This window comes from Brienomyrus brachyistius, chromosome 9, assembly GCF_023856365.1.
Source record: "Brienomyrus brachyistius isolate T26 chromosome 9, BBRACH_0.4, whole genome shotgun sequence".
In the NCBI taxonomy this organism is placed as follows: domain Eukaryota; kingdom Metazoa; phylum Chordata; class Actinopteri; order Osteoglossiformes; family Mormyridae; genus Brienomyrus; species Brienomyrus brachyistius.
In genome coordinates this window covers 14,137,080-14,151,933 of record NC_064541.1, presented here as the reverse complement: position 1 = coordinate 14,151,933, position 14,854 = coordinate 14,137,080, and the positions used below count along the sequence as shown (strand labels likewise).

The window sequence follows — 14,854 nt, the reverse complement described above, 5'->3', positions numbered from 1 at the left end:
CGTGTCTTGCCTGCAGCTTGAGTAGCTGGTGGTTGGCTGGAGTCCCACCTCTAAATTCTGTTTCTTTCCTGGTGAATCGCACGCAAGGCTGTGATTTTAAAGCACATTTTTTTATTTGTGTGTCTTTGGAGCAGTTAGTACAAAATCCTTGGAATAATTTGAAAGGAATTATCCTGGGCAGCCTAAAAGATAAACGGCCATAATTTGGTTTAAAAAAAAGCAGAAATTTCTCACGCGCAAGATCAGCTCAGTTCAGTTCACTTTATTCTTTGTGCCAAAAGGGCTGTCAGTCGGGGTTCTGCTGGTGTCCACACTGGTGTCTGATCACCTCTTTGAAGTCAGCATGTAAACGTTCAAGCTGCCCACTTTGCCATTTGTTGGCACCTAACGCAGATTCAGGAACAGGATTCCTGTGTTGCACATGGGCACCGCATACGCTGTCTTCCTCCTGTCCTTCCACCGAAGGAATTCCACCCAGTGTCCTGCTGCACTGAATAAGCATTTCAGGAAGACGGATGGATGTGAATAATGGGGAAACCTTACATTAAAAGGATCCTGTTTATGTGGGAAATGCTGCTTCCAAACATCTTTTCAAAATAAAATTGTCCCATTTCGGGTTTATGAGTAGTTTGGGTGAAGCCCCAGAACCAGATACACGGCAAGCAGACGCTCCTCCCTCTCACACCAAATCCTGCCGTATGAGTTTATGAAGGGGGGGCATGGTGGTACAGTGGTTAGCACTGTATGGGGCGGCATGGTGGTGCAGTGGTTAACACTGTATGGGGCGGCATGGTGGTGCAGTGGTTAGCACTGTTGCCTCACACCTCTGGGACCCAGGTTCAAGTCTCCGCCTGGGTCACATGTGTGTGGAGTTTGCATGTTCTCCCCAAGTCCTCGTGGGGTTTCCTCCGGGTACTCCGGTTTCCCCCCACAGTCCAAAATCATGCTGAGGCTAATTGGAGTTGCTAAATTGCCCGTAGGAATGCATGTGTGAGTGACTGGTGTGTGTGTGCCCTGCGATGGGCTGGCCCCCCATCCTGGGTTGTTCTCTGCCTCGTGCCCATTGCTTCCTGGATGGGCTCCGGACCCCCCGCGACCCAGTAGGATAAGCGGTTTAGAAAATGGATGGATGGATGAGTTTCTGAAGCTTGGTTCCTATTCTGCGGCCTCTGATGCACATCTCTTGGTGTGGTGCGAGGTTTTAGAGGCCGGGTGAGATACTTCACGGTCGTCTTCATAGCTGCCCGTCTCCACGAACACGACGAATGAGCCAGATAAACACGGATTGGGAATAGCGTGGAGCTGCCGATGTACCACAGGCTAGAGCTAAGCTGCACGTTAGTTCTCACGCTAATGTCACAGGCCAGCCGACTGGGTACTAGACTTCTTCAGCAGGAAGGGCTTTGGGAAAAACCGACAAAACACAAACTTATTCATTCATTTCCGGCACTTAATTCTTTGTCTGTCTCCTGCAAAATTTTGCTCCGACAGACAAAAACATCACTGCTGCAGCTGCCATGGCAATGTTCCAGGACTGGGTGATTTTGGTCAGAAACACAGTGTTGCTTGGTATTGTCTATGAACACATCTATGCCTTATCTACCAATGTGACATTAACAATACTAATAAGTCAATCATCAGTCAGGAAAATGATCAACTCTGCAACTGTTGAAATTACTTGTGTGCTGTGTGCATGTAAACTTGCCTGTAATCAGCTTCACTTGTACCCAGGTCCCACGGTGCATTGGTTATGTTGCAGAAAGTTTTTTTTGGTTATTCTCCCCATTTTGCCTCGAATAGCCTGGAATAATCTTGCCGTTCTGCTTGGGCAGAGTGTTGAGTGTGTCGTTATTGAAGGGGTATGGTAAGGTCGGTATGGGTTAGACGACCGAACTGGCGTGGACCATACATTCACACATTCGCATGCGAGCCGGCCAGTTCTCAGAGTTGCCGAGAATGATCTGGGAGATCTGGAGGAGACAAACACAAGTGTGCTTCAAACAGACAGACTAACTGCCTTACTGGTGCCACAGAATAAGTAGGGCAAGCTTCTAGAATATGGCTTGTGAACGAGCTTTACCTATGTCATTCTGCTTGGAACAGCTGTGGAACACAGCATCTTTTTTGTCATATTTTCCAGCAGGCTGAGGATCTTTCTGGATTATTAGGGTTCTAGATTATGGAGACTACTCATGGAACAGCTATGGAGCTGTGAGTGGGACAGCCCTAAGCCCTCAACACCTTGCGAGTGGGACAGCCCTAAGCCCTTAGAACCTTGCAAATGGGACAGCCCTAAGCCCTCAAAACCTTGCGAGTGGCACAGCCCTAAGCCCGCAGAACCTTGCAAATGGAACAGCCCTAAGCCCTCAGAACCTTGCGAGTGGGACAGCCCTAAGCCTTCAGAACCTCCACACACAGGCAAATCTCCACACACATTTGCAGATCAGCCACAACATGTGTAGCAAAAATCACATGTATAAAGAGTTGTAACTGCCTGAGTTGTAACTGATGACTTGTCTGTATAAACAACTCTTGGAAGCTAAATACTTAATTTTTTTGCCATTAATGCATATGTATTAATTTACAGATTTGTTGACACACGTACAAACAGTACACTTGAAAATCTCATCATGCATGCAAATCTGATTACGCACACAGATTCCTGTACACATTTGTAAATCTCAGTACTCATTTGCAAATTCTTTTACACATATACAAACCTGTTTACATACACATGGACTGAGATACAGTCACACCACTCTCCATACACATTTGCAAATAATTTTGCTACAGTAACAGCCCCATATAATTGGGGTCACGTCAACGCATAGCATGGACTCTGGAACCAAACTCCAGAACAGGGGCTGGACTTTATTCCACTCTGCAGTTTATCTGGGTGAGAAGCATCATGTAGGTGTGAGTTTATTCAAAGCCCCCCAACAGAGGCGTAGATTTAGGGGGCAATGTTGAGATGGGGGGGGTGGTCATCCCCTTCAATAATATAATATACAATATAAAGCTTGGTTTATGTGGCACATCAAGTGTCAAGCACTCATTTTGGTGCACGAAATACAACCTGTACCACTAAAAGCATTATTTAATGACAAAATCAAGTAACGCCTTGCTGCATTTTGTCCATGAAAGTAAGCAATTAAGACTTCACTTTCTTTCATTGTCAGAGATCAAGAGGAATGTTTCTTTTTCTGCACTGAACTGATATCAGCACTTTGCATTTCATGAACAAAATAGTCATTTGTGTACAAAATGCATTTTGTGAAAAAAACAATGATTTTGTGCACGAAATGCATTTTGTGAATCATGAAAGGCACCAAGAAATGCATTTCGTCTTTTGCTGAGTCACCGAAGGCGCCACGAAGAGATGCATCCCTCTGCAGAGCTGCAGTACCATGACGTCACCACAGTTTTAGGCCAACAGTATTACACCTGCAGTTTCAGTGCGGGATTTACGCAATCATGGGGTTAGGGTTAGCGTTAGGGTTATGGTTACAAGGATGATATTGCCACGGAATGTATTTCATCTTTTGCTGAGTCACGAGAGGTCTGTAAAAGGTGCGTGCCTGTGGAAGGAGTAGTACCTTCCAATTACCAGAAGGTGGAGCTGCGTATGAGTTTGCATACCAGTGTAAATATGTTTAGCTTGCATTTAATTGTAACTAAGAAAAACCTAGTAACTGCTAGGCTCATACTTTTACTGTCATTTGTACTCATTAGTGTCACAATTTTTTCATTACATTTTTAATATTTTTAAACCAAGCCTATGAAAGACCTCGGAGCTGATTTCCTCCAGTTGTAGGCTGTCCCCGATAGTTCAGGTTAGGCACACTGGGTGGCCTGTGTGTAAAATGCAACAATAAATTGGCTAATATGAATAGATTCACAGGCAAGGAGTCACAGACCGTCTGCGGATCCTCGTAGAATTGAGAGCTACTGTTACTTGGCCTGGAGGCGCGTTTCCCAAAAGCACAGTTCGAACGAACATTCGCAGACACTGTCGTTAAGTTGTGTTGGTCGAACTGCATTTAACAAACGCTTGTTGTGTAGCTGTAAGAGTACTTTTTACGGCATCGCGATACCACGTGCATTCGATAGCCTAGATAAAGATAGATTGAGCAATATTGCGATATTTATAAAACCATGTAGGCTTCCATTGCACGGAGTCTGGGTTCAGCCTCAGAGATGGTATTTGGGGCTCAGACATTCAGGAGGAGCTCAAAGAGGAGCAGCTGCGCCTCCGCATCAAAAAGAGCCAGCTGAGGTAGTTGGGTATCTGTCTAGGATGCCTCCTAGGTGGCTGGAAAGGAGGAGGTCAGACTGCTGCCACTACGACTCAGGACCTGGACAAGTGGTGGATGAAGGATGGATGTAGGTGTTTGTGTGTAATAATAATGATAATAATGATAATAATAATAATAATAATAATATGTCTTTTAATAGATCCTCTCAACTGCTTGATGATCCAATTTGAGGAGCCCATGGAACTGGATAAAAAGAACTGTCCAAATCCAGGTTGAAGTCCCCCATGGACAGCAGCTCACTTGACCCCCCAAACCATAATGGAGACATTGGCTCCCCTTCACTTTCTAAGAGTTAGGTTCCTGTGTCAGGTGACCTGTAATGGAAAGCGCCTTGTGTACATGACAGACTCCAGAACATTCCAGACAGTCAAGTTTTCTCTTTCACCTGCTAAATACTCATTCGTGTACAAAGATGGGGGTGTTTATCTTCATAACAGTATTCCAGATGAGTATCAAGAGAGGAAGAGAGGGCATCCTGGCGATCTTCTCTTTCAAAAAGGAATAACTGAGAACATGTCAGACATGCTCAAAGCCCTATCTGTACAGCTATTAGTGCAGGCACAACATCTATCAAGGCATCGGCATTTTAAGCATGTTTTTCAGGATGGTGGGAGGGCACGCATTCATTCCGACACAGATAACATTATTTCTCATGAAAGTCTCATGCATCGGCCAGCCACATTCTTCACAAGAACTGTGTATGAGGGACAGTGTGTGACTCAGTGGGTTAGAATGCTGTGCCGGTGATTGGAAGATGTCAGACAGACACGCACTGTTACACACTCCTTCCGTGTTAGAAAGGAAACCAGTTTTTTTTTTTTTTTTTTTTTACATGTTTTCATTTATAGAAGTAAGAATAAAAAATCTGCAGTTTATGAGATAAATGGAGAAGTGGTAAAAACCTGTGGTGTGTAAAACTGGTAGCATATGTGCTCTCTTCTAGCGAAATTAGGGAGGTGTCCCCGAGGACTGGGTTCCGGAACACTGCTCCAACAGTCAACACAGTAACAAGAAACAGTATGATCATCAAGACAGCCTCCTTCATCTCTGCCATGGCAACCCACACTCCGGATTCCACTGCAGATCAGTCGACTGATCCCCTCACAATTAAACATTCTGCGACTGGTTTACTTGCGGATAATACTTTGACAGTACGAAGATTTTGTTACCGGCGGCTGAGCGCATGGCCAATGATTTGAGGAAAAACAAATTCTGTTTCATATTTCTAAACATGACATCACATCGAGGGTCATTGATGACACACCAAGGGTCATCAAGAGTAGGGGATGGAAGAACCTTGAGGAGGAGAACTGAGGGAGTGAAAGGTGCCGAAGGAGACCAAGTCAGTGCGTCTCTGCTCATCTGTGGTTATGTTTCCCGAATTAAGGGCTGTGGTATTTCCTCTAGAGGACATGTGACGTTCACAAACCTGTCTCAGAGCATATTGTTTATTCACTCAAAAGCTATTGAACTTTAAAGTAAATAAAATTTTATCAAGATCAAGCTGCTGGTAAAGTTGCTTAATTAAGGGCTGTAGTATGTCCTCTAAAGGGAGTGTCTTGTTTTGTCAGTCCAAAGCTACTGTATATTAAAATTCAGCTGAAGTTAAAAGGGGGCAACCCCACCCATCATTTCCCATCCTACAATTCCCGTCACCATTCCAGAGCATAATACGAGCAGGACACACTTCAGCAGTAACTGAAGTATGACGGATGGAGCTCGATTTCACGGGATGATGAATGGCAAGTGGAAACGCACACATTCACAATTCCATTTTGTCAACTTACTGAAAATTCACTCATAATTCGTGCAGAAAAATTCACACTGCTAGTATAAGTGAAAGACACCATTATATATATAAAAACCTGCCTTCAATAAAAGATTAAGTAGCCTAACTTATATTCTTGTCATGCCGCATTTCATGTATCATATTAAAGAAGCTTTAGATCGCTATTGGTAGACAATGAGACTGAATGTCCAGTAAATGGAAAGGATGACATGTTTGAAGGATAAAAAGTTACACACCAACAGGAAGAGAATGTTGAGACCTGGACACGCTGTATGCTGGATGCTTTCCTGTGTTTTTTTGGGAGCTTGTTAGAAATTAAATAATAGACTTTGCTCCTGCTTAATGTCGAGGGATTTATTTTTAAAATGCAGGAATAGAAATAATTACAATGGAAAGAACAAAACGTCATAATATTAGATATATATATATGAAAACATATCAGGAAAGTACAGTTTTTCTTTTTTAAACAGCCGTGCCCATCCGCGCAGGGGAAAGCGTCCCTGTGGAAGGGAGGGGTAAATGTCGCTCGGGGATTCCCTGTGAGAGAAAGGAGATCGGTTAGTACAGGGGTGAGAGCTGTACCACCCACAGGGAGGCGTGCAACAAGGCTGAGAAAAAGGGGCTTTTGACAGGAGACCCATTTTGAATCCCTCCGGTGAGCAGGTTGTGTGGGGTGTTCAGATTGGTTTGGCCTGTCACTACCTGTGTGATCACAGCATTTCCCATTAGAGATCCTGTAATTTTGCTGAGTGACTCAATTTACATTCAATCAGATGCAGCCTTTTCATTGAGCTGTGCCTCTGTCCTACATAACTGACCCACTAGTAAAAAGCAAAGGAGTCTGGGGTCTGGGGGAAGTTAAAAAGAAAACTTAATCATAAGGAGGGGAAATGAAAAACAAAACAAGGTAATTAGCGAAGTAATTAGCAAACCAAAGCCGCATGATTAGGAAAAAAATATGCAATGTAATAAAATGAATTACTTATATAAAAGCATGTTCAAATGTACTTTTATGATCTGTTTTTCAATAAATATCATAATCACTTAGGCAGTAATAGTACTGTGACCATTGTGGCCATTTGTGAAGCAAGGAAATTATAGCATTTAATGTTCTAATTTATCAGTTTAACAGTAGAGGAGTACAGATTACCTTCTGAGAAGCCCTGGGGACAGGATACTTAGGCCGTCGGCCTATAAAACAAGGAACAAACCGCTCTCAGTAGTTGGAGTTGGGGTCAACTATGAGAAACAGGATGAGGAGGCCCTAGCATTATGTTAAAAAAGACTCACGTCTCCGTCTGCAGCAGACAACACAGAGGATGATGAGAGCGATGATGATGAGGAGGAGGAGGAAACCGCAGGGGATTCCGATAGCGAGGCCCAGGATGGCCGCCCTGCTCAGTCCCTGGCCTGGAACAGGAAGCGAATCGAACTTTAAGGTAAAGGAAAATTCCTCATATATCATATCATACGAGAATCTTCATTCTCGTTCCTGACCATTAACAGATTCAACAGCATCTTGGAAAAATATTTGCTTCCGAATTGGGCAAGGGAGTATGTGGGCATTTAGGCAGGACAACACGGGAATTCCATTATTTACTGGAGCTAAATCAGCCTAATTTACTGGGGATAACTGGTTTAGAATAAACACCCATTCCCATTAAGGGCTTGTCATTGGCTGAATCACCGTCCTCAGTCTGAAAGGCCCACCTGGTCCGACACTGTAGTTTTGTGAAGGCGGCCCGATGGCACTGCCTGCCAAAGGGACGATCCAGAACCAGTAGTTGGACTTGGGGTCAAGCCCAGAGATCTGTTTGCTCCGGGCGCTGCTTGGCATCACCGCTATAGTTTGTAAACCTCCTGTAGTCTGGTTTGTTCCATTGCTGGGCTGGAGAGCAGGTCCCTCCATCTGGATATTAAAGCCTTTTCACAGAGGGGTGGAAATAGTGACTGAGCAATAGAACACATGTCCAGTACATTTATGAGACTGATATTCAACAAGCCATTTTACACCCAATTGGATTATTAATAATACAAGAATTCTGTCCTTCGTACATATTTTCATCAGTCCCATTTGATTCTGACATTGCCATTTCTTCCTGTTGGATTACCTGTGAAGACAGAGGTGAGGGGGACGTTCCAGGTCAGCGTTACCATGGTACCTGCTGCATTGGAGATAAGGCTGGAATCTGAGATTGTGGGACCTGCAGGGAGGAGAGCAGCAGTAAGGAGAAGATCCTGCTCCTGGTGCTGGAGGAGGCCACCAGAATCACGATGAATCTGCGTTTTACTCCTGTTACAGAAGCTCTTCCTACCTATCAGTGGAATGCTGTTCTTTTGGCTTCCAAGAGGGTTGCTGCCATTGCAGGTATAAGTGCTGAGGTCAGACGTGGTCAGGTTGAAGCTGGTGATGTTCAGCTGCGTGGTGTCACTGCTGATCTGATACTGCCCTCCGTCTGACAGGACCTGAGAGCCTTTGGACCAGGTGATGCTGGCTGCTGGCACAGACCCGATGGCACAGGTGATGGTGACCAGCAGGTTCCCATTGCTCACCGTGCTGGAGACCGTAGGCGCAACGCCTTGAGGGGCTTCTACAGTGAGCAGAACATGACTGTGTGTCAAACAGGGTACAGATACTCTATGAAGCAACAAACCACCAACATACAGATGTACTTCCTTTATCCTTTTACTCTCCTTTACATCCACAGGGCATTGGCACTGATGTGTCGTGATCCAGCACCACATTCACTGAAGGTAGGAAGCCTTTTGACACACGTGGTTAAATTACACACGGCTGACTAATGCCAAAGGACCTAAGTGCAAACGATGCGAAGATTAACTCAATCTGCACTCTTACATACATACTCAACCTGAACTGTACTAATACCCAAAGGAATTCATGCTTAAAAGTGCATGAATCACAGTGGTTTGATAAACAGAACAATCCTGAGTAAACTGCCAAATGACATGGTATTCAAGTCCGGTTTTAATAATGATCAAATTATTAATAATGGTTAAATGGTAAATACCTTGAGTTTCACTGTAGAAGAGTTACATAATTAATATAGTGATTGATGCTTTATTGACCCCCGTGGGGAAATTGCCTTTGCACCAACCTCAACTTGCTATTTCTAGAGAAAGCTGTCCGCGAAAGGCAGCCACCCATGGAGGGGGTTAAGGGCCTCGCTCAAGAACCTGCAAACGTGCTGAGACTGGGGTTTGAACCGGCAACCTTCTGATTACAGGCACACAGGCCACTGAGCCACACACTGCCTCAACATAATGAACATGACGGGACATGTAAAGCTAAATTTGCCTTCGTACCTGTGCATTTAAAAATGCATGGCTTGGAGTCCATTGACTACACATGTGGCTTACATGTTAGCACCAAAAGATTGGCCTTTAGGCTTAGCAATAGGCAACTTCAAACTAACGGTTGCATTATGGTCTAAGAAATGGATGGTTTTTGAATTTACAGACAGTGGCTTGGGCCGCATCTAAGAAAAATACGTAATGATTGGGGGAAGAAAGCAATTCTACTAATAGATGCCTTTTAGGTTAATAAATGTGTTTTTAGCAACAAACTTGTAAGCCAAATATGCAGTAACCATGGTAAAAGCTGATCCGTCCACTGCAAGCCAAATATGCAGTAACCGTGGTAAAAGCGGATCCGTCCACTGCAAGCCAAATATGCAGTAACCGTGGTAAAAGCGGATCAATCCACTGCAAGCCAAATATGCAGTAACCGTGGTAAAAGCGGATCCGTCCACTGCAAGCCAAATATGCAGTAACCGTGGTAAAAGCGGATCCGTCCACTGCAAGCCAAATATGCAGTAACCGTGGTAAAAGCGGCTCCATCCACTGCAAGCCAAATATGCAGTAACCGTGGTAAAAGCGGCTCCATCCACTGCAAGCCAAATATGCAGTAACCGTGGTAAAAGCGGCTCCATCCACTGCAAGCTGTGCATTTTACATTTATAAACATGCTGCTGTTCACCTCCCCTGCTGTGTCTTTAAAAACATACAATGCCAGACTTTCCATGGATTAACCCCGACTTAATGTACCTTCTGTGCTACTCAGAGTATGCTTCAGGCCTAACTGCTACCCTGCCCACAATAACGGATAGGAAGAGGTACGGATGTATGTGTGAAGTACACTCCTGCTTACATTCCTGCCGACCACGCACTTACCAGCTGTCACGCTGCAGCTTTGCGTGATGTTGATCTGCTTGGCAACACAAAATATTGACCTTCCATTGAGATTTTTACTTGCTGGGACTACAAGGCTTAAGCTCCCACTCATAGTGAGGGTCTGGTTCAGATCTGGGAAGGACAGCATTGAAATGGCGTCTCCTGGCGTCTGACAGGTGTAATTCAGATTTGTATTTGCGCTCTGAATCAAGCACACGGGTTGGGCTGTAGAGGAAGAAGAAGAAACTCTCAGAAATACTCACTAAGACACAGGGCTATCAGCTCTTATCCAGCCCATTTACTCATGCTTTGATTAGGTTTTTTCATAGAGTAAGCCGTCTGTGAAGGGCTGCCACCCGTAGCGGTGCCCAGGGAGCCACAGGCTGAGGCTGGGTTTGAATTTGGGTATTTATTGACCAGTTTTCTTGCAGTTCCGATTGTCAAGTCATTTCCATCAGTAATATGTAACTAAAACAGGTTGCAGCAGCAGTTACCGTGTGCAACTGGAGACTGATGCTCAAGGCGTCACTGTCTGCTGCTTTTCAGCCTTTTGTTCTTGCAAACTTCTTAAGTCAGACACCCAGCCAATTTTCATAATTACTAGATACAAACTACTTTGACACTTCAAGTCATAACATCAGTGGATTTCATGTAAACATCGTACTTGTAAGGAAAAACTATTTTGCTCACACATATACACACAAGCATCAAAAGTCAAGCAACCGATCGGCTAACATCGGCGTACTTACCAAAGACTTGGAGAGTGATTTTGCCGGTCGCTGGTAAAAGACCAATCTTCATGACGCTCACGGTGTAAGTGGCACTGTAATTCTTCTGCACGTTGCTGAAGACGAGCGATCCATTGGGCATCAGCGACACGACACCCAAGTAATTAGGGGCGATGTCTGGGGGATTGGGGCTCGTCCAGGTCACGATGGGCAACTGGCCCACAGACCATTCTATTATGGGATTCTGGGCTCCAGCGAAGGACACGTTCAGAATCACATTGCTACCAGCCTTGGCAATGACCGTCGGGGGGCTCGGGACTGTGACACTGAGGACGCAATCTGCAGAATCTGCAGATGATCAACAATTCATTATTTTAAATTAATATTCCTAATAATAAAATGCAAAAATTTGGCTTTTACACACACATACACACATTAGTCAATGATATATTTTTTTGGCAAACAGGATTTTACCATTCACTGAGTCCCTAAGAGCTCCCCCTTCATTTAATTAGGTAGCAATGGCTATGAGCCTCAATAAAGATAATATGAGGGATTTTTATTTACCTGCAAGTAGTAAAGTGATAAAGATTCCCCAGCAAACACGTCGAAGGGTTTGTCCGTGGTCGATAGGCATCGTGCGTTCAAATGCCATGTCTTTCTGAATAAAGAAATATCCTCAGTTTTTCCGCAGCTGAGCTACTACCATCTTCACACATATCTTTGTTACATATGTGTAATTACCTACAGGGTTTCCTTCAGTCATGTGGGTCAAAATACCGTCCCAGCCGGCGTCACGCATGACCTCTTCTCCACACTACAAAAGGCGTGCAAGGAATTTTCTCAGTGCTGTACGGATCACGGAACCAGAGGCATATGGTGTCTCTCTTTGTCTTATCATGACAGCAATAACATGGGCTCCTTGGACTGTAGTATACGGCACGTGAAACTTCCTTCTTTGGCTTAAAAATGAGTGATGCTCTTTATTTATGGCAATAAACACTCGTCAAAAGAAGTCAGAGAATGACATGGTGCTAAACCTATCAGATAAAGACATAATTATTATGTCCTTTTTGTCAAGCTACTTAGAATTTTATAGTAAAATTATATTTCAGTTGCTAGGACTCTTGTTTTCTGTAAAGAATATGGGTGAAGTCCATCCATCGGTCCATTTCTCACTGCAGTGGCAGTCTAAGTAGAGATGGCCAGGTCTCCCTCTCCTCGGCCTCCACCTCTGGGGCAGAACCAAGGTGTTCTCAGACCAATCGAGGAATTTAATCTCTTCAGCGTGTGCTTGGCACCTCCCCAAGAAGGCACCCAGGAGGCATGATGCCCAAACCACCCCAGCTAACCCGGTGCCCGTCCAACCCCGTCCTTTGTGTTTAACCAAGAGGCGGTGCTCCACCCCCCCCCCCCCCCCCCCCACCCTCCCCCCTTAGCCCTTCAGCCTAGTGTGTTTTGCTTACTCCCCGGATCAGCGCATAACTCTATGCATGGCGCATGTAGCTTAGAGACAGTAAACCCTCTGGCCATTTACTTGATCCCCCCACAGGATCCCCCAAGATCCACGGTCGTATGCCTTTTCCAAGTCCACAAAATACAAGTAGACTGGTTAGGCAAACTCCCATGAACCCTCCAGAATCATTGTGAGGGTAAAGAGTTGATCCAGTGTTCCATGACCAGGATAGAATCTGCATTGCTGCTCCTAGATCCGAGAGCCGACCAATGGTTGGAATCTTCTCTCCAGTACCCTGGCGTAGGTTTTTCCCAGGGAGCCTGACAAGTGTGATGCTCCTGAAGTTGGAGCACATCCTCTGTTGCCCTCTCTTAAAAATTAGTAACACTCGAGTCTGTGAATCCAAAGGCGTTGTCTCCAACCTCCATGCAATGTGGAAGAGGCGGGGCAGCCAAGACAGACCAACAGCATCAAGAGCCTTCAGGAACTCAGATACTCTTGAATGGTGTTTGGCACATATGCACAGACAGCAGTCAGAGCTTGTCCCCCAACTCAAAGTTGAAGGGATGCAACCCTCTTATTCACTAGGATGAATGCCAACGTACAAGTGCCGAACTGGGGGGCTATGTGTAGATCCACATCTGGCGAACACCTCTCACCAAGGGCAACTCAGGAGTAGAACAGAGTCCAGCCTCTCTTCAGGAGTTGAGGAGATCCTGACTATATACTGTATGCCATAACTCCACCTGCCACACTCCTTTCCCAGCAGAGACATCACATTCTAGCCAGGGATCTGTCTGCCAACACCTCTGCCTCCAACTGCCACCCAGTGCTCAATGTACCGCATGCTTATGGCTCCTCTTGCAGGTGGTAGGCTCACTGGCGAATGTTCCCACATGGTGCATTTGGACTGCGTCCAGCCAGGCCCCATGGGTGAAGCTCCAAATACCAGGCACCCATGAACAACCTCCCAGGCCTGGCTCCAGGTTGTGGCCCCGGTATCCCTTTTCTGGCTAAGGTTTCTGGTTCCATTTTGCTGTGCTCCTTAAGAGATAGTGCCCTTAGTCCCTCCCTGCTGTGTTCTATCTTCCCCTTGTTAATCTCCTGTTTCTGGGCATTACGAGTTAGAGTGTTTCTTCCTGTGTGTTTTCCTGTCCTCTTGTGTACTGATCTCTAGACTCTTAGCCTTGCCTAGACTCTTAGACCCCTAGACTCTTAACCTTGCCTAACCCGCTTACTGCTGTTGATGAGTGCCTGACATTTGCCTGGATCGTCAACACTAAGTACCGTCTCAACCCACAGACAGCCGACACCAATCGCCCGACCCTTTCAACTGTCCACCGATCCTCTCTGCCTTCTGTCTTGCTCCAACACATCACAGGGCACACACAGCATTCACACACACACACACACACACACACACATTACCAAACCAGCAGTGTATGGTATACTCCACTACCTCAATCCACCTTGCAATATATTTGTTAGACATACAGTTATCAGTCCTTTAAAGACAATCCTATCGTTGACTGGGAGTGTAATAGGCTGATGAATGGTGCCAAGCAATGTTCTTTATTGACAGTTTGTTAAGTTTCTCACTTTCTTATTGTTTTCACTTTGTAAGACAATAAATCAATGTATCGTTTATATTGCCCAGCCGAATTTAAAGTGCCCGGGGTGTGCACCCAGGCTGCCCAAGGGGGGCGATTACAATATTAACGTTTAGTATGATGTTTTCAAATAAAAATACTGCATTTTCTATTTTTAGACATTGCCCAGCACTAACTGGTAATAGTATCTAGGAGAAAGCAAGTATCAGTACTCATACCAGATCTGGAAGAAGCATTATAGTGGTGTCCCTAATTTATTCAATTAAGGATTAAGTAGTTTAAGTTAAATGTATGCCAAGCCACTGTCCAAGTGTCACCTTAAAGCAGTCTTAGGCGTTCTGGAAAGGGTGACGTGTTTGAAGTATAATTTTTGAAGTGTAATTTGCACCCTATCAGGAAGGGAATTCCTGGAGGATAGTTGGATGCTTTCCTGTGTTTTTTTTTTTAAACAAATAAAATAACTAACTTTTGCTTAATGTTGAGGGGTTTGTTTTTAAAATGCAGGAATAGTAATAATTACAATAGAAGGAACAACATCATAATACTAGATATACATTTCTGTCAATATAAAAACATTATTTCAGTGTAAGATAGTACATTTTTCCTTCTTTAGACAGTCGTGGCTGTCCGCATAGGGGAAAGCGTCTCTGTGGAGGGGAGGGGTAAATGTCGCTCGGGGTTTCCCTGTGAGAGAAAGGAGATCGGTTAGTACAGGGGTGAGAGCTGTACCACCCACAGGGAGGCGTGCAACAAGGCTGAGAAAA

At 44.8% G+C, this 14,854-nt stretch overlaps 2 protein-coding genes across 8 annotated transcripts in view; both read right to left on the bottom strand.

Annotated features, from left to right (window-relative positions):
- Positions 1-6,444: 6,444 nt before the first annotated feature.
- LOC125749503 (V-set and immunoglobulin domain-containing protein 10-like) lies at positions 6,445-12,058 on the bottom strand. The gene is made up of 9 exons (XM_049026824.1): positions 11,592-12,058; positions 11,046-11,372; positions 10,297-10,521; positions 8,421-8,696; positions 8,217-8,309; positions 7,816-8,028; positions 7,396-7,515; positions 7,256-7,296; positions 6,445-6,642 (listed from the first exon to the last, which is right to left on the bottom strand). Exons 1-9 carry the CDS (start codon positions 11,677-11,679, stop codon positions 6,568-6,570), a joined length of 1,458 nt encoding a protein of 485 aa, XP_048882781.1. The 5' UTR covers positions 11,680-12,058; the 3' UTR covers positions 6,445-6,567.
- Positions 12,059-14,031: 1,973 nt separating this feature from the next.
- Positions 14,032-14,854, bottom strand: part of LOC125749501 (V-set and immunoglobulin domain-containing protein 10-like) — a 66,424-nt gene continuing 65,601 nt past the window's right edge. For all 7 annotated transcript variants that reach the window (XM_049026823.1, XM_049026822.1, XM_049026821.1 and 4 more), the window contains one exon: positions 14,032-14,774. In XM_049026823.1, coding sequence (XP_048882780.1) covers positions 14,700-14,774 — 75 coding nt within the window. In that variant the 3' untranslated portion in view covers positions 14,032-14,699. The remainder of the gene's footprint in view (positions 14,775-14,854) is intronic.